Below are 23,572 nucleotides of genomic sequence, written 5' to 3' on the forward strand. Positions count from 1 at the left end.
TTATTCAAAAGTAGGTGCCTAGGTAAAGTTGGGTCATATCGACAGATTCAACTATTTGTCCCACTTGCAAACTAATTCGCATATTCTCCTTGATACCAATTTGCGTAGACATTCCTCCAGCCGCAATTAGTTGGCAAGTTGTGTATATTAAGTAATTGCCAATTGTGCGGTCCCAATTATAGTTGCCGCTCCTTTGTCCAATGTTGTTGCTCGAATTTCTTCATATTCCAACGTATCCTGACAATGCACGGTCAGAGTAAGTCACGACTGGATACCCTGAGGGCATCCACCTGTGTTCCCTAAAGTGGAAATGTGGAAACACTTCTTATTTTTAATAATTTGTCGTTATTACGGGAGCGTGATCGTGAGCCTCAAAGGAGCCGCCTTCAATGCGTAGTTTTGAAAGCTAAATAACGAGACATTAATATCTGAATGCTCGACAGTCATACATCATGCAGGATGCTTGCAAACGATTCCAAGAAATACTATTGGAATTTTTATTTATTACTAAGCTTTTACTCGTGTTTTCATCAGCTGGTTGTCACAAAAGGACTACAGAGAACTTCGCTTGGATAGGTACTTTATATTCCTTAAAAGTAAATCTACCCTTTTATGGATAATTTCATTTCATTATCTATCGGATCAGCAGTTCCAGTAATGTAGTAAGTACTTAGCAAGTATTTACTACTTAAAGGCTTCTAAGAATTCTTAATCGCTAAATTTTTACTTCTTTATAATAATACAGATTTAAGTTCGATGGAAAATTTCGGGATCGCAGTAGGTAGATAAAGGTAATAAATCTTTTGAAAATAAACACGTAGGTACTAAGATAAATTATTTATTAAAATAATTCATAGAAATATCACAATAACGTATCTGTATCTGGTGTATCAATTACTTCGGAGTTGGCAGACACTTGCTGGGGGTCCAGAAGTTTCCTCTCAAGCTTCACGACTTCACTCCTTACTAGAATGCTGACGTACATCTGCGTAACTGTAAGGGGTTAAAGAATAAAAGTAAGTAAAACTGTAAAATAAGAGTAAGTGAAAATGGGCACGGCTCATAGTTCGTAGAGCTGATGGCCGTTGGGGCAAAAAAGTTCTCGATGGTGCCACCCTAGTGGTGGACCGACAACTTGGTGAAGGTTGCGGGAAGTGCCTGGATGCGGGCAGCGCAAGACCGGTCGTTAAAGAAATGCTTGGAGGAGGCCTTTGTTCAGCAGTCTTTTGGCTGAAACGAGCGAACAAAAAGTCGAGGTAAAAAGGATACACAATACTCGAAATTGGAACTCGCGACAGTTATTAACCAACGGTGTCGGTGTTGGTGTCGGAATAACCGAATCGAGATAGAAAATAACGCAGGTTCGAACCCCGCCGAGCTACACTATTTTATTGAGGTGAAACCAGCCTATAACACCAACATATTCAGGACTTTAAAGTTATTTAAAAAAAGTATTGTTGTTATCAAATGTAGTTTGTTATTAGCTATATTAATACAGCGTTAAGGATGCCCTTCTCTTACCAACTTATAACATCGTTCTATAACTGCAAACATAAGTAATCTTTATAAAATAAATGTAAATGATAAAATTAACTCACCTACAGCCGTCAGTCCAGCACAAACGTCCGCATACTGTCTTCGGGACAGCAAGACAATCAAAGGCACAAGCGCGGCCACGATAGTCAGCACCGCGTAATAGTTGTAGAGACGCAACATTGATATATCTTTCTGAAATATCAAAGAATCATTGGTAAGTATTGATGTGATTATGTGATGAACAGCAGTTCGTCATGGTGACAGAATTCTTCGAACTTTGGGGTTAATTACCAACTCTACACTAGAGACTGGACAGACGTGTGTCCAGTTGGTGAAACTCAACATTCATTAAATCACTTTGATGTGGTTACCAACTAAGTACGCGTTAAATTCTTGTCGTGTCCAGATGACGAAATATATTAGTGATATTAATTTTGTGTCCATCTCTTGTGTCGAAATTGTAAATAGCCCGAACTTTGCAACTAGATAAGTAGAAACATCCTGCCTGCCTACAAAAAGTATGTCCACTGTAAAAATGACTGATAATGACATTATTTCATAAAAAATATATTGAACCTGACTCCCTCCAACCAGCAGTAGAATGTTGAGTATGACGCCCATTCCCAGTATGCTGTACAGCACGGTCGCCGTAATGACTTCCAGCGAGGAGCCGTCAGTCAACGTGGAGCGCTTCACCTCGGTCGCCACCACGAGGCACGCTACAGCTAGCAGGGAGAGCAGCTGGAACATAAAGTAGGCAACTAATTCTAACAATCAACTAACAAACTAAGTAACTTGTAATAAGTACACCCAATAGTGATGAAACAAACGCTGGCCACACTTGAAAATTTCGACGGATTCATCCAGTGTCTAAGTAGGAACTCAGATGGAAGAGCAGTCGCCCGGAAAGCGAAAGATCGTGGGTTTGATTCTCACTTTAGACAGTTCGATTCAAGTTTAACAGACGTTGAACGTAACGGGTGTTATAAGAAATGTCAGACATCATTTTGGACTTAGAGACATAGACCGTAGAAAACATTACAGTACCTCTAGCATGAAAAACTTTCGACTTCGAATCGCCATCGAAAGATTTAGTATGAAAACTTAAACAGCGCCCCTGTGAACGTGATGTAAAGTTCACATATGTGAGAAATGGTAGCACGAAACCAATCGTCACATTATCGAATTCGAAGGCTGGCGAACGATTTTCGAGTCGAGAGTTTTTCGTGGTAGGTAGAGGTAGGCTTCTCTTTCGAGCTCCATTTTCTTTTATCACACCAGAGGTAAGAGAGGTAAGGGCACAATCACGTCAGGTTTATGAGTAGGAATGTGAGCCCTCCAAAGCATAGAATCGTACTTGTATTTGTGGAAATCAATTTTATTAAATTAACTGCAATAGGTCCTACTCATCAAACTAGGAGCAATCACACAGTGATTTTACATTAGCTGCTGCTCTATATGCTACTGAGTTGGTTAAATATTATAATATTGAAGATAATGTATAATTGTATAAAACTTACAACATTAATAAGTCCAAATACCACAATCCCATAGCGGAGTGGTAAACAGCAACAGCACCTTTTGACCTCAGGCACTTTTACGTGCATTTTATAAGTGATTCACAAAACACACTAACGCGCACTAACAACACTCTTATTGTCCACTTACTTAGCAAATGATTAAACAATCATAAATAATACTGGCAGGGACAGACACAGTTATTTACAAAGATAATTCCAGTAACCCCGATAGGTACAATGTCAAGGGTGCATTGACTTGGCATCACAAGATTTATTCAAGCGCATTCTTAATAATCTAGACTAGGCAGTCAAACATATTATTATTACGATTTACAATGTTGTGGAAATATAACGTGATTTAGCTTGTATGTAAAATTAATGTTGGAATAAACAGCCATTTTAAAAATTGATATCTGAAAGTTACCTATCTGTAACTCAATTTCGGTTGATTTCCAACTTACAGGAACGATTCATAGTAAAGCTTATGGGTCCCATTGCAGTGGGCATCTTACTAAGACTTGTGAATGGGTGGCACTGCTCAATTTACTTTGTTTTTATTTTTTCTTCCTTTATTATGTGCCACTGTCATGTTTATGTAATTTCCTGCATTTGTGTGATGTCCATTGTAATAAATGTATCTTTCTTTCTAAAGTTCATGATCTTTGTCTAAGTACCAGAGCGGTACGTGAAAATGCGATCCTGCAAAAAACGGGATGTCTCAGTGGAAACAAGCCCTCACACTTGCATAGTAAAATACTGAACTCCATCTTAACAATTCAAAATTAATTTAACCGATTTGCGATGTCAATAATATTCCTGCAGTCTCTATTAGTTAAGCGCAAACACTCAGTTAATGGCGGGAAACAGATGGTAATTGAACGAAAAATAAACAAATACACCGAAGGGGATATAATCGGACCGTGCTGAGGGTCCGACACTGGGTGGCGCAATTATGCAATAACTCCAATGAGCAATCATTTACTTTGTAAATTAAATGTCCCACGGAACACCGATGGATGCTAATATTTTATTTTTGATCGATAATCGTTATTAGGTAATTGTTTTTACATGAGTTATGAAATTAGTCACTGAGGATTTCTTGGGCTGATAATGGAGGTTTAACCCTCCAACTAAAATCGTGGCTGCACTGATTTTCAGCGAGCGCCTTGGGCACTTGGGCATGCTGCTTAACTAAGTATATTATAATCTTATTTACTTATACAGGGTGGAATTTTGTAATGACACCTGGAGGGAAAGTACCTACCTACTCTTAATACTGTAGATAGAAAATTTTACTGAAGGAAAACATTCCTTAATTTTTTTAAAGAAAGAGTTCGAACTGCATTCGAAGATTTTCGAATTCTTTTCGATAATTTACTACCACACCATACAATTTTCTGTGCCCAATTAAAATAGGTAATTTAAGATTTCATGGTGTTCCTTTCATTTAATTTATCAAGTTTGTTAGAGAGATTTCATCCTTACTTAACCCTAACGATCGATGGCGATCGATGCAATAAAAATAAACTTTTTTAAAAACAAGCTTTTATTCTGAATTTCGAAAGNAGGGGTAGGGGGGGTCACGCCCGGCAGTGAAAAGACTGTGAAACCGAGTGTCTCAAGGGCGAGGAGGAACGCCTCACCCTCTCAAACGTGCCTTCCAGGAGGCCAAGGTTCACAGCCTAATATACCGGCGGCGGCAGGAAATTTCAGCGCCTTGAAAAAGGCACTGTCGGTCGCTCCCAATCGAACCGAACCGCCTTTAGAAAGGCGTTTAACTACGCTTGTTCGTTATCACCGTTAGGTATCCCAAGCGCAGCCGCGGGCAAGCCACGTAATTGAGAAAAAACACCACAGAAACAAGACTCGCCGAGAGAGGGCGATAAGCTAGAGGAACCCGGAGCGCAGCGCATGCGAGCGGGCGGGCGAGGCGGAGCGCACGTCCGTACCGTTCGAGCGATGCGAAGCGAATGTGCGGGATCGTGCATTTCTGGATCCCGCACACTGAACTGAATTCTATTGCTGTGGGAGCCCCTGACTTGTCTAATAATGTAAAAGTGAATGAGAGCCTTCATGGATTTTATAGCGGTAATTGCAAGTAAGTAATGACTTTCTAGTACTAAATAATCAATAAATGCAGCCATAATTAAGGAGTTAATAGTATTCATGATTTAAAAAAAATCCTAGTCAAGGTTAGAAAGGAAAAATGGTTAAAACTAAAGTGGCCAAATTACATTTGCCTAAACCATAAATGTCTTTGCCTATCTGACATTTAAAAACTTAAGTTTTAGTAATCTGTGCACCGCTGGTCTTTTCGTGCAGTTTGGAATCTAATTTTTATTCTGATTTATTTACTTTCAACAAAGACACTAAAGTTAGATTAAAACACACATAAATCCTACAATTTGAGGTAAATGCACAAACGCTATCTAACATTTTAGTAAAAGCAAAAGTTACTAAAAATTTTTGAGGTTAGGTAACATACCGTGCATTATTTTACGAGTATTTACGTAATTATTTAGTTAAATAGTAGTTAACTATGCAAATGCCTTTTATTTATTGAATGCTGAAGCGAAACTGTTAGTTTTTGAGATGATTCAATATTATGTGAAATGTTGTAAGAATAGGCCAATACTGGTGCTAACCTCAGTTATCAGTTCAGTTTCGTATAAGAATCTTATAACATTTTCCAGATATGGCAGCGCAGTTGTTTAACCGTATTGGCCAGGTTGGCTTGGGTGTGGCGTTAGTTGGTGGAGTAGTGAACTCTGCATTATACAATGGTAAGCATATCCTAATGTGTATAACACAAAACCCACATAGTTTTAGTTACCAAGAGAAATAATGTAAAGGAATTTATTAAATAACACTTATTGTTGGATACAACTTTAGTTTTAGTTGTGCATTTGTGAAAAAGCTACATTCAAAGAATAAGAAATTCAAATATTGTAAGTTGTTTCATCAAAATACAAATATGATTTCACCAATTTATGACCATTATTATTGTAAATTTTACTCATCATATAAAAAATGTGCATATTACAGTTGATGGAGGTCACAGAGCTGTCATCTTCGATAGATTTGCTGGTGTCAAGAACCTCGTAGTGGGAGAAGGCACCCACTTCTTCATCCCCTGGGTGCAAAAGCCCATCATTTTTGACATCCGATCCAGACCCAGAAATGTGCCAACCGTGACTGGTAGCAAAGGTACGTAACAATTTACACAGTATATTTTAAATTGTAAAAACAAGTGAATTTGTTGAGTCACCTTGGATCATACAGCAAAGGGAAAGACAAACTGTATCTACCAGTTAACCATAATCATCTTATAAGAAACTATGTCAAATCTCATGTCTTGTTTCTTTTATTCCAGATCTTCAGAATGTGAACATCACCCTCCGTATCCTATTCAGACCTGTACCTGATCAGCTGCCCAGAATCTACACCATTCTGGGCATTGACTATGATGAAAGAGTTCTTCCATCAATCACATCTGAAGTTTTAAAAGCAGTAGTAGCACAGTTTGATGCTGGAGAACTTATCACACAGAGAGAGGTCAGTAATATTCATTTACTGAACATAACGTTTGATTAAAAATACATCAAGTATATTATTATTCTAAAATCATGACTTTCTTTTTCAGGTTGTTTCACAAAAAGTGAACGAAAGTCTGACGGAGAGAGCAGGCCAGTTCGGTTTGATTTTAGATGACATTTCAATTACACATCTGACTTTCGGCAAGGAGTTCACACAGGCTGTAGAGTTGAAACAAGTGGCACAGCAGGAAGCCGAAAAAGCGAGATTCCTTGTAGAGAAAGCCGAACAACAGAAAAAAGCCGCCGTTATCGCAGCTGAGGGTGACGCCCAGGCTGCAGTCTTACTTGCCAAGTCATTCGGTCAGGCTGGTGAAGGTTTAGTCGAGCTGCGTCGTATTGAAGCCGCAGAGGACATCGCCTACCAACTATCGAAGTCTCGCAATGTTACTTACCTACCACAAGGCCAAAATGTTCTCTTAAACCTCCCAACTCAAAACTAAGTTTGAAATCATCTCTATGAAGTTGACACAACTTCGCAGCAGTGTTCTAAGGTTACAAGGGTTGGTTGGTTGGTCTGTACAATTGCATTTGTATTTACTTACACAAAATAATATTTAAGTATGTTGCATTTTGAGAGACTAATGCTGGTTCCACCAATAGGTTGTAGTCATTAATTTAGTTAATATGAAAAATTGTAATTATCCATTAAACTATACTTTTGTTGACCTTTGTCTTTTAGTAACCAGTCTACATAATAGACCTCATAAAATTCTTAAAATGTAATGTGGGTTCTATAGGAAAGGGAAGTTCTATGAAATTTAAAACATGAAAGTCCAAAATTAACTTTATTTGTATACTTTTCACATAATATTATTGTAACAAAACTTAAACTTTACAAAAATCAAGTTAATATAATATTAACCCTTTTTTATGGCAGAGAAACATTGATTTCTAGATAGTAACTTTAGTCTGATAATAATCAAGAGCAACTCATTTAAACACAAGCTTAATAATTATTTTTGAAATGTGATTTCCACTTACTCTTCATTTTGATCTGTTTCATTTACATCTTCAAACTTATCTAATGCATATCTTTCATTAATTTTACCTTCAGATGAAGAAGGCTGTTGATCGTCATTTTCTAACGGAAATTCATTCTTTACCTTTCTGCAAAAAACATTTTCTTTTATGCAAGTTTCTTTTATATATTCAACTTCAGAAATATTTAAACCATGTGGCATCATTAGCTTATGTAAATCTGAATTTTCCTTGAAATTCTTTATTAGATTATCAACTTCTTTTTTGAATTCATCACTTATGTCTTTTTTAGTCAATGCTGCTCTTTCAATTACTTTTGCTCGATTGCACATTTCCTGTGACTTCTTGAGTAGCTGTAATTCATCCAAAACATTGTGTTTGTTTTTGTCGGAGGCCAATTGGAGAGCTTTTTTTAATCTTTTCTCAGCACAATCAAACTGACCAATCATTCTTAATGCTTTAGCATTTATAAAAAGAACTTTAGGATTGTTCCAAAGCTTGTTCAACCTTCTCAGCTCATTGCAAGCCGAACAAGCTTTCAATGGCTGTTTAGTCTGATTATAGCACAATGCTAGATTTATGTACGATTTTACTAGTAACTTTTCTTGTAATTTTTCCTCATTTTCGTCAGCCAAGCGACATTTGTGAAGTAGGTTTACTGCTTTTCTAAATACGCTTATGGCTGCTGAATAATTGTTGATTTTGTACAATGACCACCCTGAGGAAAGTAATAATCTAACTTCACGATCAACTCGACGAAACATGTTGGGCTCTGAGAAGTCTATAGGTCTGAAAAATAACATGTTTCATTATTATAATTTTCCCTTGCCTTTTAAATATTATATTATAGCATTCATAACTATCACTTACGCCTCCTTAGGTGTAATAATGCTTTTAACAAGTTTTATATAAAAGACAGAGCTGGTTTTTGCTTTGATTCGTGGAGGAATACCCATTTCTCCATACATAAGATGGTGCGTGAAGAGAAATATGGACACTTCACCAACTAACATAGACTTGATAGCAATTTGTAAACCAGGTAATAAACCATTTTCTTTCAAATCTACAACCTAAAAAAACGAATATAACTAAGTAAATAATCAATTAGCGATAATTTGAAAGCCATAGACATTATTGATTTCATACAAACCAAAGGTTTATGAAGGCTGCGTGCATCAAATGCTTCACACTCATTTTCCCAGTACCCAGAAAAGGCAACTGAGACTGTATTACCATCGTGCAATGGTATGCCACCTCCTTCTTCGATAATTTTCTTTTTAACATAACCATCTTCATCAATTGACTTCAAAGTCTTCTCCAATTCTTTGAAATCTTTCACAGGTTGCCCAATGAAGTCAATATGCTTAGCTCTTGGTTGGTCTGGATCTGTATATGGCTCAGCCTCATCATATACTTCGTTTATGTGAATTACTGAACCAGTAGTCATAAGTTCTCTAGAAAAAATAAAAGAGGGTAGGGCTAATGTTTTGTCGAAGAAACAAACACAATAATGTTCACCGCAGCTAGTACCTCAAATCTATGCCATCTTCCAATGGAACCGTAGTTGGTTTTTCCTCCATTTTTAATAGTTATTTCATTCACAAACAAATAATAATTCGAGTTTTTTACTTGCTTTGTAGAGCGCAACAAAATCGAATAAAGTATTTTTTTTTTTTTTTCTTCTTTCTGGCTCTCGCGGATTGCGTTTAGCCACGACAGGGTTCTTGATCTTGAGTTTTGCGTTTGCGTATGTTTTGCGTTTGGTTTTGCGGACATTGCGTTTGGACAGGGTGGGATTAGGTTAAAAGGTAGGGAAACGAATTATTAAAAATTACGGAAGGAAACGGAACAAAAGGATTATTTGATAGGATCATTGTTTATAGCGGATAAGGATAACAAAAGCAAGTATTTACATATTAAAAAATAAAATATATACACTATTTACAACTTAATATTATTATGAGTAATATATGCAGCTAGAATATTATAGATATTACAATCATTAGAATTTAAGAGGCAAGTGATAGAGGTAGGGAAAGGAACATGGATGGATAAAAGTGAGTTAATAAAAGAGGAACGGTCATAAAGGCAACAATTAAAAAATATGTGGTTCATATCTCCCACATCAGACCCACAGGAACACATATCACTGTCTATAACATGAATTTTGGCCAAGTGTGCTGGAGTGCACAAATGTCCAAGTCTCATTCTTGTCAAAGTAGTAGTAACCCTTTTTGAAAGATTCATTTTAGCAAACCATGGCTTAAAAGGAATAGATGGTTGAATAAGCTTATAATGCTTCCCCTTAGATTGACTAGTCACTTCCCAATTCTCCTCCCAGGCAGACCTGAGATAAGTTTTGGGAAGGGCTGCTGTTAAATCATGGCAATAATTAGTATAAGGATAAATATCTCCACATTCAATCGCTTCATTGGCTAGTTTATCGGCTTTATCGTTTCCTGTAATGTTACTATGACTAGGAATCCACGCAAAATGTATTGAATAACCGTTTAAATGACATTTATATAATAATTGTCTGCATTCCATGATAACAGGATAACTGGTATTACTCTTAAACGGAAATTTTAATAATGCTTGCAAAGCACTTTTAGAATCGGAAAAAATAATAGTTTTGTCTAATTTCATAAGAAGCGCATACTCTAAGGATTTAAATATTCCAAAACATTCCCCTGTAAAAACAGACGACTCAGGAGGAAGTTTAACTTGTTGTAAAATTCGGTATTGTTGATGGAATACGCCAACTCCAACGTGACCCGTTGGTGAGTGTTTAGATGCATCGCAGTAAAGATGATGCCAATCATGCCAGTTCTCATCTAATATCTGTCTAAATTTAATATCAGCATTGTGATCATCCTTGTTTACGTCTAAATTAAGATGTACTGTCGGAGCAAGAATCAGGGACTCAAAACTAACAGAAAAAAGCGGAAGGAAGCNAACTTTTATAAAAGTGAAAAACTTACCAATAAACCGGAATTTTAGCACTACTTATATTAAATATATACAAATAATTAATATACACACTATTTTACAATTGATCCTATACAATACACTATTTAAATAATTAAAATATCAAAAGAGCAAAAAAAAGACGACCGAACAAACCGACGTTTCCCGCGCTTTTTTTCCGAATAAAGTAAAGTCCATGAAAGTTTTTGACAGTTTAGTTTTGACAATTGACATTGACATCTATCGTTCGTTCAGGAAAGAAGAAGAAGAACAATATTTATTATAGATGTATCCATTATAGCTTCGAGCAAATTACTTTTTATTTTTTATGGAAATGCTTTAATCTAGTAGATTTTAGGTAGGCCCAGGCCCCTCTTTCCCACTGGGCACTTTGGGCACGTGCCCAGGGCCCCGCGATCGAGGGGGCCCCCAGTGCTACCAACTCTCAAAAATATTTATCCCTAAAGTTGTGTCAAAACCCCCTAAAATCGCCTTAAATAAAAATTTAAAAATATGTATTTAAAGAGTCAAAAAAACCCTAAAAAAATCCCATCTCACTTATTTACCCCCTAAATCTGGGGGGAAAACCCCTAAGTTGGTAACACTGGGGGCCCCTGTCTACTCAAAAGACCTTTCTCCAGACGAATATGGGCCCCCCTTGATCTTTAAGTGCCCAGGGCCTAATAGGTTAAAGACGGCCCTGGGTAGGCCGATTGATCTTATACATTTACATTAAAAAAACTCATAAGTATGGATCTATTTTAATTTTATTACTTAGATACAAATATTACGTCTAATTTACATTTCTTTTAATACAAAATTTTATTGAGCTTTTGATTTTGAGGCCATCGTTTGTCTCAGAACAGCAATGTATGACGATATGAGGTCGTCCATCTTGTATCCAAGTGACGTTTCGCAGAGGATCTTGGTTCCGCGAAGGATGTTGCCCATCGTCATGTGGAAGAACGTGTTGCCAGAAGACCAGTTAGAGAGTTGAGAGAACGGATGCGTTACGAGGACCTCCTGTAAAATAAAAATTAAAAATGTTAGCCAGGCTAGATTTATGAGGGTAGACAACCAAAAACTAAACCATAGATAAAATATGAAAATCATAGTTTGAGCAAAGTTTTCTGGAATCAAGGAAAAGATGGCGACACAACGCGGTCACACGCGGTAAGTTTAAAAGTATGTTTTTTTTTTTTCATATGTAAATATAAGAATTAATTTAACTTACCCGACTTTGAGGATGAATCACACTGACGCCATTTTTATTGATTCCTATTACAACCATTTCTGGATACGAGGGGTCAGAAGTTTGCTTCACTTCAAAGAAAGCAGTACCGAAAGTCGGCAGCTGATAAATTTTTTTTAGGAAATTCTCCTTCGCTTCATTTGCTGTCATATTGCCTTGTTGTAAGTAAGCAGTGTTGATGGATGATTTCCACTGGGAGTTCGTTTGTATCCTAACCATGTCAGAAGGTATGAAATCCTCGAGCATTTGTGTTATTTGTGGGAGCAATGTCTGATCACCGCCAAACCGAGCTCTGTAGACGAGAGCCGCCAATTCCACCAAATCTTGTTTTGACGTCTTGTGGTATCCCCGCAAATACTTGGGCAACTCTTGTGGGTAGTAGAAGATTTGATCAGCATTCTTGTCTTTGCCCGGAAGAGTGTTTATCCAGAGTTTCTTCATGAAGAATATTTGATAGTTCATTTGCACTTGGCTTCCAGCTGTAAACAAATATTAATATTAGTCAACTAAATACACAAAACTAAAAAAAAGATGCATGACCCAAACATTAAGGTACTAAGACTTACCGCCTCGTACAGGCCGGGTTTGTTTCATCCATTCCACTAACTCGTACACAAAATCGAAGAAGTAGTAGTTTTCTGGTACGGAAAATACTTTATCTGCAATCTTTACAAACAAACTGAACCCATCACTATTCTTCAGACTGAGTCGGCCAGTTATTTGTTCACATAGTTCTTTCGCCTTCGTGGAAGAATCCACCTCGAATGCCTCATCGGTGTCGTCAGGGAAATACACCTTGTGGTATATCTGCATACTTCTGTGCTGAATAGCTTCTACCTCCACGACGTAAGGGGCGTAGATTCTAGATCCACATTTCTGTATTTTGAAATGTCGTTTTAAACATTCTTTAGCTATTGGATGCGGGCGGGTCTTCAAGAATTCCACTAATTCTTTTTGTAACAATTGTCCGCAAGAGAACACCCCTGTGGCCAGCCACATCAGTTCCCAGCCACGTTCCTCACTCAGCTGAATTCTGTTATTCGTCAGCTGTTTCATGATCTGGCAGTATATTTCATCGCGAAGCGCAGGCTCCGTTAGAGGTGCTCTGAATATTTCATCCGTATACTCAGTGGCAGTCCTCGCTTTCGGAGCTGGCATATCGCCCATATACTTCAGTATACCAAAGAATGCTGCGACCGCAATTTTAGCAACATTTTCATCTTGCAACTTCCGCAAAAGTGGTCTACGGAGCGGTTCTCTAGAGTGAGCCCACAGATCAGGAGCCACTGCTCTCTTTGCAGTAGTCAAAGTCGACTGTCGAGATATAGTGGTATTTATATCAATGTCTTCTCTGAAGTGTTCCTTGGCGAACTTCTCAAGCGTATGCATACGTTTCCTCTGAATAGTATTATATTTGGAAGGAGTCTTTCTGTCGTTATTTATGTTGCCCTTCTTGAATATCTCTAGTATTGTACTAGAAGGCGCTGTCATAGTAGGTAAGATATACACTTGTTCTGTTGGGAATAGACCTTCTTGATCATTGCAAATACCGTGACCCCAAGTGGAGTTCATTAGTGTTTCTCCGGTGCAGTCTTGCAAGAGAGTGATGAGATCACCCTTTTTGTATTGCAAGAACGAGGATGCATCACTGTAGCCCTGAGAATCAGTTTGGGCAACAACATAAATGGAACGTCTCTTCAGCCCATCAATCAAATAAATGATAAGCGCACTCATTTCGCTCGCATCCATGCTCTGGAACACGAACTCTTCTTGTTGAATAGTCCTTATCGTGATTCTTCCCAAATTTTCGAAATCCGGGTCCTCGTTGTATGCTACATACGTCACTTCAGAAAATGATATTTCGAGGAGTATTTGCTCTAGCTGATCCACAATGTAAACACCAGTCCAATTGACTGCGATAATTACTATATCCTTGTTTATATTCTCACCCTTAATTTTAACTGCTTCGAAAAATCTAGAAAATAGCATGGGCCATTTCAATTTTGCAAAAATAACGATATCTTCCTTGCAGTTTAAGGGGTCTACTTTCGATTTAACGCTCTGGGCGGACTCAAAAGCTTTTGTGACCAGGTGTTCCCATTTAGTTAGTGCAGCATCGTTTGATTGAATGAACTGGTTGGGTATATAATTGACAATAACTTTCCGTAATACATTGGGGTCGATACGCGCGCCATATTCGATATAGTGTTGCTGAGCTGCTATCATTGCTAAGTCTTTTTCTGAGTCACATCGGTATTCACCGAATTTAACACCCTTTGCTACTTGACAGTATATTAAATGGGTGGCAATTGGATCGTCACTTGGATTGTGCCACGGCGTGAACACCTCTTTCCTGAAGAATAATCTCCATGGTGCACTCTTCTCTGGAGTTCCTTGTTCTTTCGCAAATTGCTCACATTGGGACACTGCGTCCATAATGTGTTCTCCCTCGCTTCCTAAAGAGAGTACCTTGTCATACAGTGTTATGTATAATGAGAACCCAAATGTATCAGTCAAACCGATGCTGTCAGCTATTTGCTGGCATATTTCTTCTGATGTCGTGGCTGAATCAGATTGGACAGTCTTCATTGATTCGTCCATCAATGTGACAGTTAATAGGATGGGTTTCTTTGTTTTAGTGGCTTGTAATTCAAGCCAACTTGGTGGCTGGGTTCGGGTGCCATTCTTGAAGGTTCGTAGGAGTCTTCCCTCGCAGTATGGTGCATAGCCTGGAGGTCCATCGCGCAGGAAAGATCGTAAATACTTAACGAATCTCTCCGAAGGCGGGAAGCAACCGACACAAAGCGATAGAAGAATCCAGCCTCTGGCATGAGACGCTTTGGATGGGTTATTTGTTAGCTGTTTACATAGTTGGCAGTATATTTCATCCCTGGAAAAGATTAGAAGAATAAATTATAGCTTTGACTAAAAGAGGTCTGTATCCATTTAACTTTGTTCAATCAATTTACCTTAGTTCTTTTCTGATGATACCATGGCCGACAATGAAGTGCAACTTTTCTAAGTTAGTACTTCGTCGTGAGTTTAGCCAAGAGCTGTACATATCGTTGGTAACTTCATCATTTAATAAACTCTTCATAAATTCTTCATTCAATTTGGTTTGACGCTTCAGAGTCTTCTGTATCAGTTTTGGGTTGCTCTGGTAGTTGTCCTTCATTAGAATATCCTGCAATAAAATAATTACATTTGAGAAATTCTGCCTATGAATTTTGTTGATTTCGGATTCCATTATACTTACTTCAAATTCTTTAGTCTTTTGGAAGGCGCGTCCAATCGTATCTGTTAATTTCGACATAACGGGAACGTTATCAACCTTATCATCTACGTATTTAGGTTCAGCTAAGTCACCCATAAATCGCAGAATGGTTATCCAAAGCGCCTGAGCAGCTATTTTGTCTATGGGAGACGGCAAGTCCAGTAGAGAATGTTTGAGTGGTCTTCGGGAATACAAATGGCTCAAGTTGCCTAAGAAGTATGTTGCTGCAAACTTTCTGAAGTTGAACTCATCGAATGGCTCTTCGTCTGGAGCTTGTGGTATGGGTATGACGCTCGTTATCTCTGGCTTAGCCGTTGTAGTCTGTAAAAAATTATCCAATTAAAAAAAGAAAAGTAATAAAATGGGTAGAAGTATCTGTGAACAAATACTTACCACTCCGAAACCTGTACCCCTCACTGTGCCAGCAGGCGTCGTCGTATCCTTCAAAAAACCGAAAACGTCATCAACGTATCTATCATCAATCACCGTTGCGTTCTGAACATTACCCTCTAATGAAACGTCCTTGATGATCCATATTGATCTCATAAGTTCATTATACTTCTTCTCATGATTATCAGCCGCCTTAGCTTCTGACGTACCAGATCTTATTTCATCATCCTTCTCCTTTTTAAATTCTTTTAATTTTGCTCGAATGATCACACCCTTGTCGTGAATCAGCTTTCTTACAAGGAAACCCTTAGAACACGCCTGCAGTTTCGAAAAGAACTTCCTCAAGTTGACGAAAGTCCTTCTTAGTTGCCTGGACTTTATAGCAGCTTGCATTCGCAGGTACCCTCTCCTCATCACAAGATACCTCTTCCTGAATCCTCGAGCTCGGAAATGCTTCTGTATCGATATAGCAGCAGCACGCAATTTAAGGAATCTTCTCCTGTGGATAAACCTTCTTGCATTGGCTTGAACTTTGATAACTGCAGTCATAAGTACTTTGTGTCTTAATTCTTCGAGGATAGCATCATGTGAATCTTTGAGGAATACTTTAGTGTGCCCAAGTCGAAATTCTTGGTCTGGCAAAACTTCGCTGCAAATCTTCTTCGTGGCATTCTTGCAGTCAGTTTTTTCTGCCGGTGGTATACCGGGCACTATGAGGCGGTACCGGTAGACAAACTCTGCATACGAGTAGCGTATGGGGTATCCCGCTTGTCTTATTTTCGCGGTCTCCATCAGACCCGCGTACCTCAATTGTCGAACGCATAAACCGCGATCTAAGAGCTAAAAAAAAGTTGTTTTTTTGTTTTTGGTCGCACTCACACGGTAAAATTAATTGGTCTAAGAAGTATCAGTATCAGATTAAAAATACTCACTTTTGGTTTTTTGATTTCATTTGGTTTGATGCATCTGACAAAGAACGGATGGCAGGCATATAGAGTTTTCATTAGGGCATCTAGTGAAGTCTTAAATTGATAACTCAAAGAGACAACTTTGCGGCCGCTTTGAGTTGGCGCAGTCTCTGCGATGAACAAATTCTTTAGGAATGTATTGCTGGAGTCCATCATCATCTCCTTGATGTCCGTTGTTAGCATGTCCCTATTTTTATCCAGAAAACCTAAAAATAGAGATAAAAACTGAATACTAATCAAAATTAATAACCTTGCTCAACAAATCGAGCATCACTTACCTTTAACATTGTAGAAGACATCACCAGCAAAATGTTTAACTCCAAATCGATGTTCATGCGTAGATTTTGGAGATAAGTAACAAGATCTTGTACTGTGGTTAGTCGTCAATTTGGACAAAAGTGTCAGGTCAGTGCCTTTAGGGAATCTTGACTCTTCATCAATCAGAGTGAGCAGATTCATTGGCTTCAACCCAATCATATCAAGATTTTCTTGGTTGTCGACATAATTGATATTAGTCCAGGTGATGCCCTCTTTCTCGTATTGTTCTTGTTCAAGTTTGAAAATATGTCTCACAAAAAACTGCTGCAAATTTTCATTTGCATAGTTTATACACAGCTGTTCAAAGCTATTGGAATCGAAGTTTTCGAATCCAAAAATGTCCAGAATTCCTACAGATCCACTGGAAAGTTGTTGGTCTTTGTGAAGTGTTTTGTTTATCATCTCTACAATGTACTCAAAGATATGCCCGTAAATGGCTTTTACGAGCGCGTCTCTGCCTTCCAAAGCTGAAGATATGGTGATGGTGGAGACAATCTTTTCACCATGGACAACAATCGTTTTCCTGGTCAACGATTCACACAGCGTCGACTTGTTCACTCCCAGAAGAGTAGCAATTCTGCCTGCATTGACGGCATCAGAAATTTCTGAAGATTCAATGTTGTTGAAGTTGAAGGATTTGAATTTTAGATTGCCGATATGTAAAATGGCGGCCAGCAAGCTGAAGAGTCCCCAAACGTCTTTATCAGGGAAGTTGAGAACTTTGAACGCAGATCGTATATCAGCAAACTCTAGGCTATCATTGCGGCCGTCGCAAGTGAGCATACTGCCAGAATTTAGATAGGTGTAGTCTTCGGGTCTGCCCAATTCCAGCCTTTTCTTTTCTTCAGCTGACAATCCTGCTACTAGAGAGTAGAAAATGTGATAATTCCTCTCCCCTTTATTTTGAGAAACTATCCTTGATTTCTCTAATAGATACTGGTCTATGTTACCGCCTTCTATTACTCCTTTGCCGCTGAAGTATATGTTGATGTATTTCCCGAATCTGGAGGAGTTGTCGTTTCTGACGGTTTTGGCGTTACCGAACGCTTCTAATATTGGGTTTGTTTCTTGTATTTGTTGTTCGATCCATGAGTGCTTCCCACTGGCAGCAGCGAGGTATTGCAGAAGAAGCTTTGTGCTTTCTGTTTTGCCGGCACCACTCTCGCCACTTTAACAACAAAAATATTATGTAAAAATGCTAAGCTTTCGATTCATAAAAACTACCTTTTGTACAGATATAGCGCATAACTGACTGACATAGATTCTGCGGTGGTGGAGATGTGCGAACACAACCTGTATATCACCTGTATATTAGTAAAGTAAACGTCAGAGTTATGAGAGAGATGTGCTTCAGAAATTTAATGTGACAGCTCTTCACTGCCACAGGAACCTATTCATTTATGCGCTATTACCTATATAAAAGGGTAAATAAGTGCCTGTACATTTATTTAATTTCCTAATTACCTGATGACGATACATTGATTAGAAGCAGTGTCCATGAGCTCTCTGTACGAGTTTTCGCCAATAGCGAATATGTGTGGCGGCACCTCGCTCACGCTTCGCCCTTGGTAAAAGTGTATCTGATCCATGGTGTAGATGGGCAGTATCTCGTAAGGGTTGATGGCTATCAACATTGTGCCTGTATATGTCTGGAATGAAAAGCATATTTTAAGAAACGATCATAATTCTGCGATCACCAACAGGCGTCCATCTGTTGAAGATTCAATACACTTGAATCAATTTACATTTATGAGTCATAAAAGAAACAAGTTATGATACATAAGTAGAGATTATGTTACGTATGTAACTTGCTAATATTAGAGAATTTCGTCAACGTTTTTATCGATATATCGCAAACGACAGTGATTCAATAAATTGATAAGAATGGCGTCTGTTATACATCTTCGGATTTTTATCAGGACCATACTTGCGATTGCAGTTGTCATTAAATAAACACTGCTCTATGTGGAATGTTTATTTACGCATTTCTTTGGCTATTTAGGTATAGTAGAGTTAACTAGGACACAACAATTCGGTAGGTATCTAAGCTATTGACCAATCTACCACATTTACCTAAGTACTACTGGTACTACAAACAATCGCCAAAGTTTCAGTATGTACCAAAACACGGATTACTTAAACAAGCTACGGTACTAGAGGTGGTTAAATAGAACACCCTGTATTTAGATAAACTTGTTCAAATTAGTCCGTCTGTATTACTCTGTCTGTAAGTTAGCTAATTGGTTTGAATTTACGACAAAAATGCTAAAAGCACTTACGTAAATAAGTTGCTGGTTGTACCGCAGATGGAGGTTCCTGAGGATTGTGTACTCCTGGAGTTCTCCAAGGGTGATCATGTCTTCAACCCCCGATACCGACGTGGCGTGCAGCGGCTTGAGAACCCTGCTGATGGCCACCGTGGAGATATTCCCATCGTCATCTTGCACCCTGATCTGTTCAGCCGAACTTTGGAGAACTTTCACCGCTATTGGGATGTCAAACTCGCTTTTCCCTTCTGGCTTCAGCCAAACGAGATTCTGAAATGATAGGTGAGATCTAAATACGATTTTGCATAGTGAAAGTTCGATAGTATTAAGGACATCATGATTGATAAGATGTATTTATATGAGCGCAGATATAAGAAGTAATGAGCGCAGATAGAATAAAAAAAAATACCTCGGATATAAGTAGGGGAATACCCTTTCCCTAAGAGTTTATTAGCGTAGATAAAATTATAAAAGAGAGCTTATAGAATAATCTACGGTTCGTAAGATGATATGACAAAATAATAATCTACTTGTTACCTACGTGTTATGTAGATCAAGGTTTATAAATTATAAAAAGATGGATTCAGGGCGCATTACAGAACCTGCTGTAACTCTTGCCTTCCCGTAAGTATTGGCAATTCCTGAATATCCTATAGGTAAATACTGCCTTGTTATGCATAAAAAAAATCTTGAAATTGCTCAATTCGAACAAATTACTTATAACAGCCGTGCAAGACGAGGACGAATCAGGCCGTAAAAAATATATATGGATGCATGCACAAATGCATGTCATTGGACAGTGGCGGGCAATAGTATAATTTGACCACGTCCTTTCGCCGCTATCATTCGCTGTTTTACATCTTCAAAAATACGCAAATAATCAAAGTAGATAACATGTCATCTGAACAAACATAATAACAAAGCATAAATAATTTACTTACGGCTAACTGAATACGATCAGCCATCTCGAACCACAATTATTGAGATTCACCTCACCAAAAATTTAAACATTTTTAAAACTACTTTCACATACGCGTCGTACGTCCATACAAAGACTGCTACACTTATCAATATTATCAGAAGATAAGTGGCCTATCACAAATATTCCGTGATAATCATGTAGGTACAGAATTCTAATATCATATCAGATAATAATTGATATCCCTGTTTGAAATAACAATTAACATTTTGTAGACAATCAATGTGATTATAATGATTAGCCTATTTACAGTAGGGGTACTATAATACTTGTCAAAAGTCATACGTTTTTCGAAAAATAAATTATTTTTATTAATTTTATCACTACCAAGTTAAAAATGGGCAAAAATTTGTAATGAGCAGTGCTAAGATTTATTCTCAATGCCACTATTTAGATAAATCAGGAATATTAAATTTTACTTTCAATCATCACACAGCTTTGAACATCTGAACATTAATGATAATGCTTAAAGAAACTTTCTGAATAACTTTATGAAACTAGTCTTACAGTGAAAAAAACATTATTATAATCATTGAAAATTCTGCATGGAAATATATAAAAGAGTCGTGTTAGTTACTCCACTTATAACTCAAGAACGGCTGAACCGATTTAGCTGAAAATTGTCAGGGAGGTAGTTTAGAGCCAGGAGAAGGACATAGGATACTTTTTATCCCGTTCGAAATAAAAAAAAAGGCTGCTTATTTATTGCCATTAAGGCGGAACAAAGTTCGCCGGGTCAGCTAGTATTTAAATAATACTTAAAATGTATGACATGGCTACTTAAAAATTATAACAGTAATAGCATTTTGAGATTAGTAAATACAATTTATTTAAAAATAATAATTCAGCATTACAAACAACTTAGTCTAATTTAATTTACTTCTTCTTCTCATCTTTTTCTTTTTTATCTACTTTAACTTTCTCCTCAGTTTTCTTGTCTTCTTTGTCTTTTTCTTCTTTCTTGTCCTTTTTGTCCTTGGCCTCTTCTTTCTTACCTTCCTCTGCATCTCTATTTGTAATCTTATTGTTAATAAGGTTATGGAGAGCAATAATGGACCGCACCAGAGCTGCGAGGTACACTACAAGGGATTGGTCATTGGTCTTGATGTACAAATTGTCAATGAAGTTGTCATTGGCAATGTCAGGCAACAAATTGAAAATGTCTTGCAGTTGGTAAATTATTTGATGATTCATTGGCAAGGATCCTTGACCGACTTGAAGTAGGTAGTCTCTGATCTCACTCAGCTGGGAGTGGAGGCCACGTAAACCGAGAAGCTGGTTTGTGATCCTCTGGGATAGACTGCCGACTGTTGTGTCTTTGATGTCACGTAGCAAATGTTCAACGCCTACTTCCTCGGCCTCTTCTGCTCCAATTTCACTGGGGACGTGTTCAAATGTTCTAGTAGTAGGACTGCCGTCATCGTGAACTTCTTCTACAGCTTGGTAAGCCTCAGTGGGCAAACCTAGATCTTTAGGCTTGGCATCAATAATAACAAGTACAGAGTTGGGACAGTATCGCCTAATCAACTCGTTGATAGACACATCATTCTGGTGAAGTTTGGGCCCGGTGTGGTACCAGCCAACAACCTTTTCACGGGCATTCACCTTCTTGAACATGCCATACATGTTTTCTAAGTAGTCATGGTCCAGGAACCACACTGACTTGTCTTTGTCATCCTCATCGAATGGCACTGAAATTAAACGAAAAGGTCCATTAGAAGAATACTTAAAAAATATCAGCAAACAAAATAGGGATGGTCAACAACAAATAAATTACCAATGAATTAATGAATGAATGAATCTTTATGTTTTTTGACAGACTACCAACAGTCATTGGATTATGGAAAAAGAAAGCTGATAAGTTAGATATTCTAACTTTCATTTATATCCAAGTCTCCAAATGGTAAAAATTTATGAAAGTGATGACATTTTATTTCTACTAACCTGCAAAACTGTTGGACACATCCAGCACCCCTTTAGCTCTCCAGCAGCCTAGTAGGACGCCAACAACACGTTTTTGGTTTCCAATCTTGCCCATTCGGTTAAAATGGTCCACTACACTCAACAAAACCAGCGGATGAACCACAACCTTTGTGGTCACTTTTGCGGTGACCACAGCGGGGACAACTGCTTCCTGACTCGGCATTTTGCTTCAAAGTAATATTGACTCTTAGAATAACAAAGTTTTAGTTAAGTATTGAAAACGAAAAGCGGTAGTAAAATTACAACAAACTCTGATCAAACAACGAAGCGAAATTCTTCTTCAATCAAAACTAAAATTTGACAGTCATCATTTTATTTGGGCCTGTTCTTGTGTGGCATGTTTGTTACATTAAGTGACAATGGAACACAAAAGTAACGTTATAAAATAACTGCCGTCAGCAGTGGTATGAACTCTGACTGGAGCAATTTTTGAACTAGGTTTGAAATTGATGAAAAAACGCAAAGCTATACAAAACACCCGCGTTATAATGATAAAATAAATCTAAATAAACCGAAGTCATTATGGGGTGAAAACTTATTTAGGTGCGATCGAATCTAGTTTTGTCTTCTCACTATTACAGTTTCTAAAAAAGTAAAATGTCAAATTTGACAATTGACAAATGACATGAGGTCTTGAAATCATGCGCTAATGTTTTGATTTGTTTTTATTTCTCAAAATTCCTAATTTCTCTTTTCTAAGGGAGCTGGAACTGTTTTAATAGCTATTACACTCCAATTTCAACCAAAAATGGCACAAAAGACGCTAACTTTTGTTACCGGTAATGCAAAAAAGCTTGAAGAACTCCGCGCAATATTGGGGAACAGCTTTCCTCTTGAAATTATTAGCCACAAGGTAGATCTGCCTGAACTTCAAGGTGATATAGAAGAGGTGTCCATAAAGAAATGCCAGGAAGCAGCTCGTCGTCTCAAAAAGCCTGTATTAATAGAGGATACTAGTTTATGCTTTAACGCACTCAACGGTTTACCCGGTCCTTACATCAAGTGGTTCTTAGATAAAATAAAGCCTGAAGGTCTTTCGAAGATGTTGACTGGATGGGAAGACAAATCCGCAAAGGCTGTGTGTACATTTGCTTATTGTGAAGGAAGTTGTGAAGACTCAGATGTGATTTTGTTTCAAGGCATAACTAAAGGGCAGATAGTTGAGCCAAGAGGCACAAGAGATTTTGGCTGGGACTGTGTGTTCCAGCCAGAAGGCTACACAAAAACTTATGCTGAACTTCCCAAAGAAGAAAAAAATACCATATCTCACAGGTACAAAGCACTTGACAAGCTAAGGAAATACTTTATTGAAAAGCAGCAGTGATGTTGGTTAGTCTTTTGTATATATATTTTTTTCCTATAAAATACTGTGACCTATGGTTTATCTTTAACAATTGTGTTATGTTTTCCCTAAAAATTGAGTTGTTGTAATGAATACCAACATTTTGTGACTTATAAAAATGTTTAGTTATTGAAACAATAAACAGTCAGTTTCAAAAGTCTTAATGCTTATCTCTATTCATTTAAAATTGTAAGAACCTAAA

General features: G+C 37.8%; 6 protein-coding genes across 6 annotated transcripts; 2 read left to right on the forward strand and 4 right to left on the reverse strand.

The window, feature by feature from the left end:
• Positions 1–822: 822 nt before the first annotated feature.
• On the reverse strand, positions 823–3,197 carry LOC114355848 (uncharacterized). The gene is made up of 4 exons (XM_028308879.1): positions 3,057–3,197; positions 2,113–2,277; positions 1,599–1,728; positions 823–993 (listed from the first exon to the last, which is right to left on the reverse strand). Exons 1-4 carry the CDS (start codon positions 3,141–3,143, stop codon positions 863–865), a joined length of 513 nt encoding a protein of 170 aa, XP_028164680.1. The 5' UTR covers positions 3,144–3,197; the 3' UTR covers positions 823–862.
• Positions 3,198–5,327: 2,130 nt separating this feature from the next.
• Positions 5,328–7,272, forward strand: Phb1 (prohibitin 1). The gene is made up of 5 exons (XM_028308909.1): positions 5,328–5,466; positions 5,750–5,839; positions 6,102–6,263; positions 6,430–6,611; positions 6,700–7,272. The coding sequence occupies exons 2-5, from the start codon at positions 5,752–5,754 to the stop codon at positions 7,090–7,092; spliced, it is 825 nt and encodes a 274-aa protein (XP_028164710.1). The 5' UTR covers positions 5,328–5,466; positions 5,750–5,751; the 3' UTR covers positions 7,093–7,272.
• A 186-nt stretch (positions 7,273–7,458) lies between these two features.
• Positions 7,459–9,293, reverse strand: LOC114355870 (inactive peptidyl-prolyl cis-trans isomerase shutdown). Its single transcript, XM_028308908.1, has 4 exons — positions 9,161–9,293; positions 8,781–9,084; positions 8,501–8,700; positions 7,459–8,419 (listed from the first exon to the last, which is right to left on the reverse strand). Exons 1-4 carry the CDS (start codon positions 9,208–9,210, stop codon positions 7,630–7,632), a joined length of 1,344 nt encoding a protein of 447 aa, XP_028164709.1. The 5' UTR covers positions 9,211–9,293; the 3' UTR covers positions 7,459–7,629.
• Positions 9,294–11,341: 2,048 nt separating this feature from the next.
• On the reverse strand, positions 11,342–20,297 carry LOC114355869 (myosin-VIIa). The gene is made up of 11 exons (XM_028308907.1): positions 20,008–20,297; positions 19,079–19,336; positions 18,264–18,448; positions 16,760–17,967; positions 16,446–16,687; positions 15,517–16,353; positions 15,106–15,444; positions 14,819–15,033; positions 12,416–14,739; positions 11,832–12,328; positions 11,342–11,620 (listed from the first exon to the last, which is right to left on the reverse strand). Exons 1-11 carry the CDS (start codon positions 20,029–20,031, stop codon positions 11,420–11,422), a joined length of 6,330 nt encoding a protein of 2,109 aa, XP_028164708.1. The 5' UTR covers positions 20,032–20,297; the 3' UTR covers positions 11,342–11,419.
• A 609-nt stretch (positions 20,298–20,906) lies between these two features.
• On the reverse strand, positions 20,907–22,354 carry Rpn8 (regulatory particle non-ATPase 8). Its single transcript, XM_028308880.1, has 2 exons — positions 21,990–22,354; positions 20,907–21,736 (listed from the first exon to the last, which is right to left on the reverse strand). The coding sequence occupies exons 1-2, from the start codon at positions 22,189–22,191 to the stop codon at positions 20,922–20,924; spliced, it is 1,017 nt and encodes a 338-aa protein (XP_028164681.1). The 5' UTR covers positions 22,192–22,354; the 3' UTR covers positions 20,907–20,921.
• Positions 22,355–22,653: 299 nt separating this feature from the next.
• Positions 22,654–23,530, forward strand: LOC114355834 (inosine triphosphate pyrophosphatase). The gene has a single exon (XM_028308862.1). The coding sequence runs from the start codon at positions 22,777–22,779 to the stop codon at positions 23,350–23,352; it is 576 nt and encodes a 191-aa protein (XP_028164663.1). The 5' UTR covers positions 22,654–22,776; the 3' UTR covers positions 23,353–23,530.
• The last annotated feature ends 42 nt before the right edge of the window (positions 23,531–23,572 follow it).

This window comes from Ostrinia furnacalis, unplaced genomic scaffold, assembly GCF_004193835.3.
Source record: "Ostrinia furnacalis isolate ACB-3 unplaced genomic scaffold, ASM419383v2 OfSCF2566, whole genome shotgun sequence".
Taxonomy (NCBI): Eukaryota; Metazoa; Arthropoda; class Insecta; order Lepidoptera; family Crambidae; genus Ostrinia; species Ostrinia furnacalis.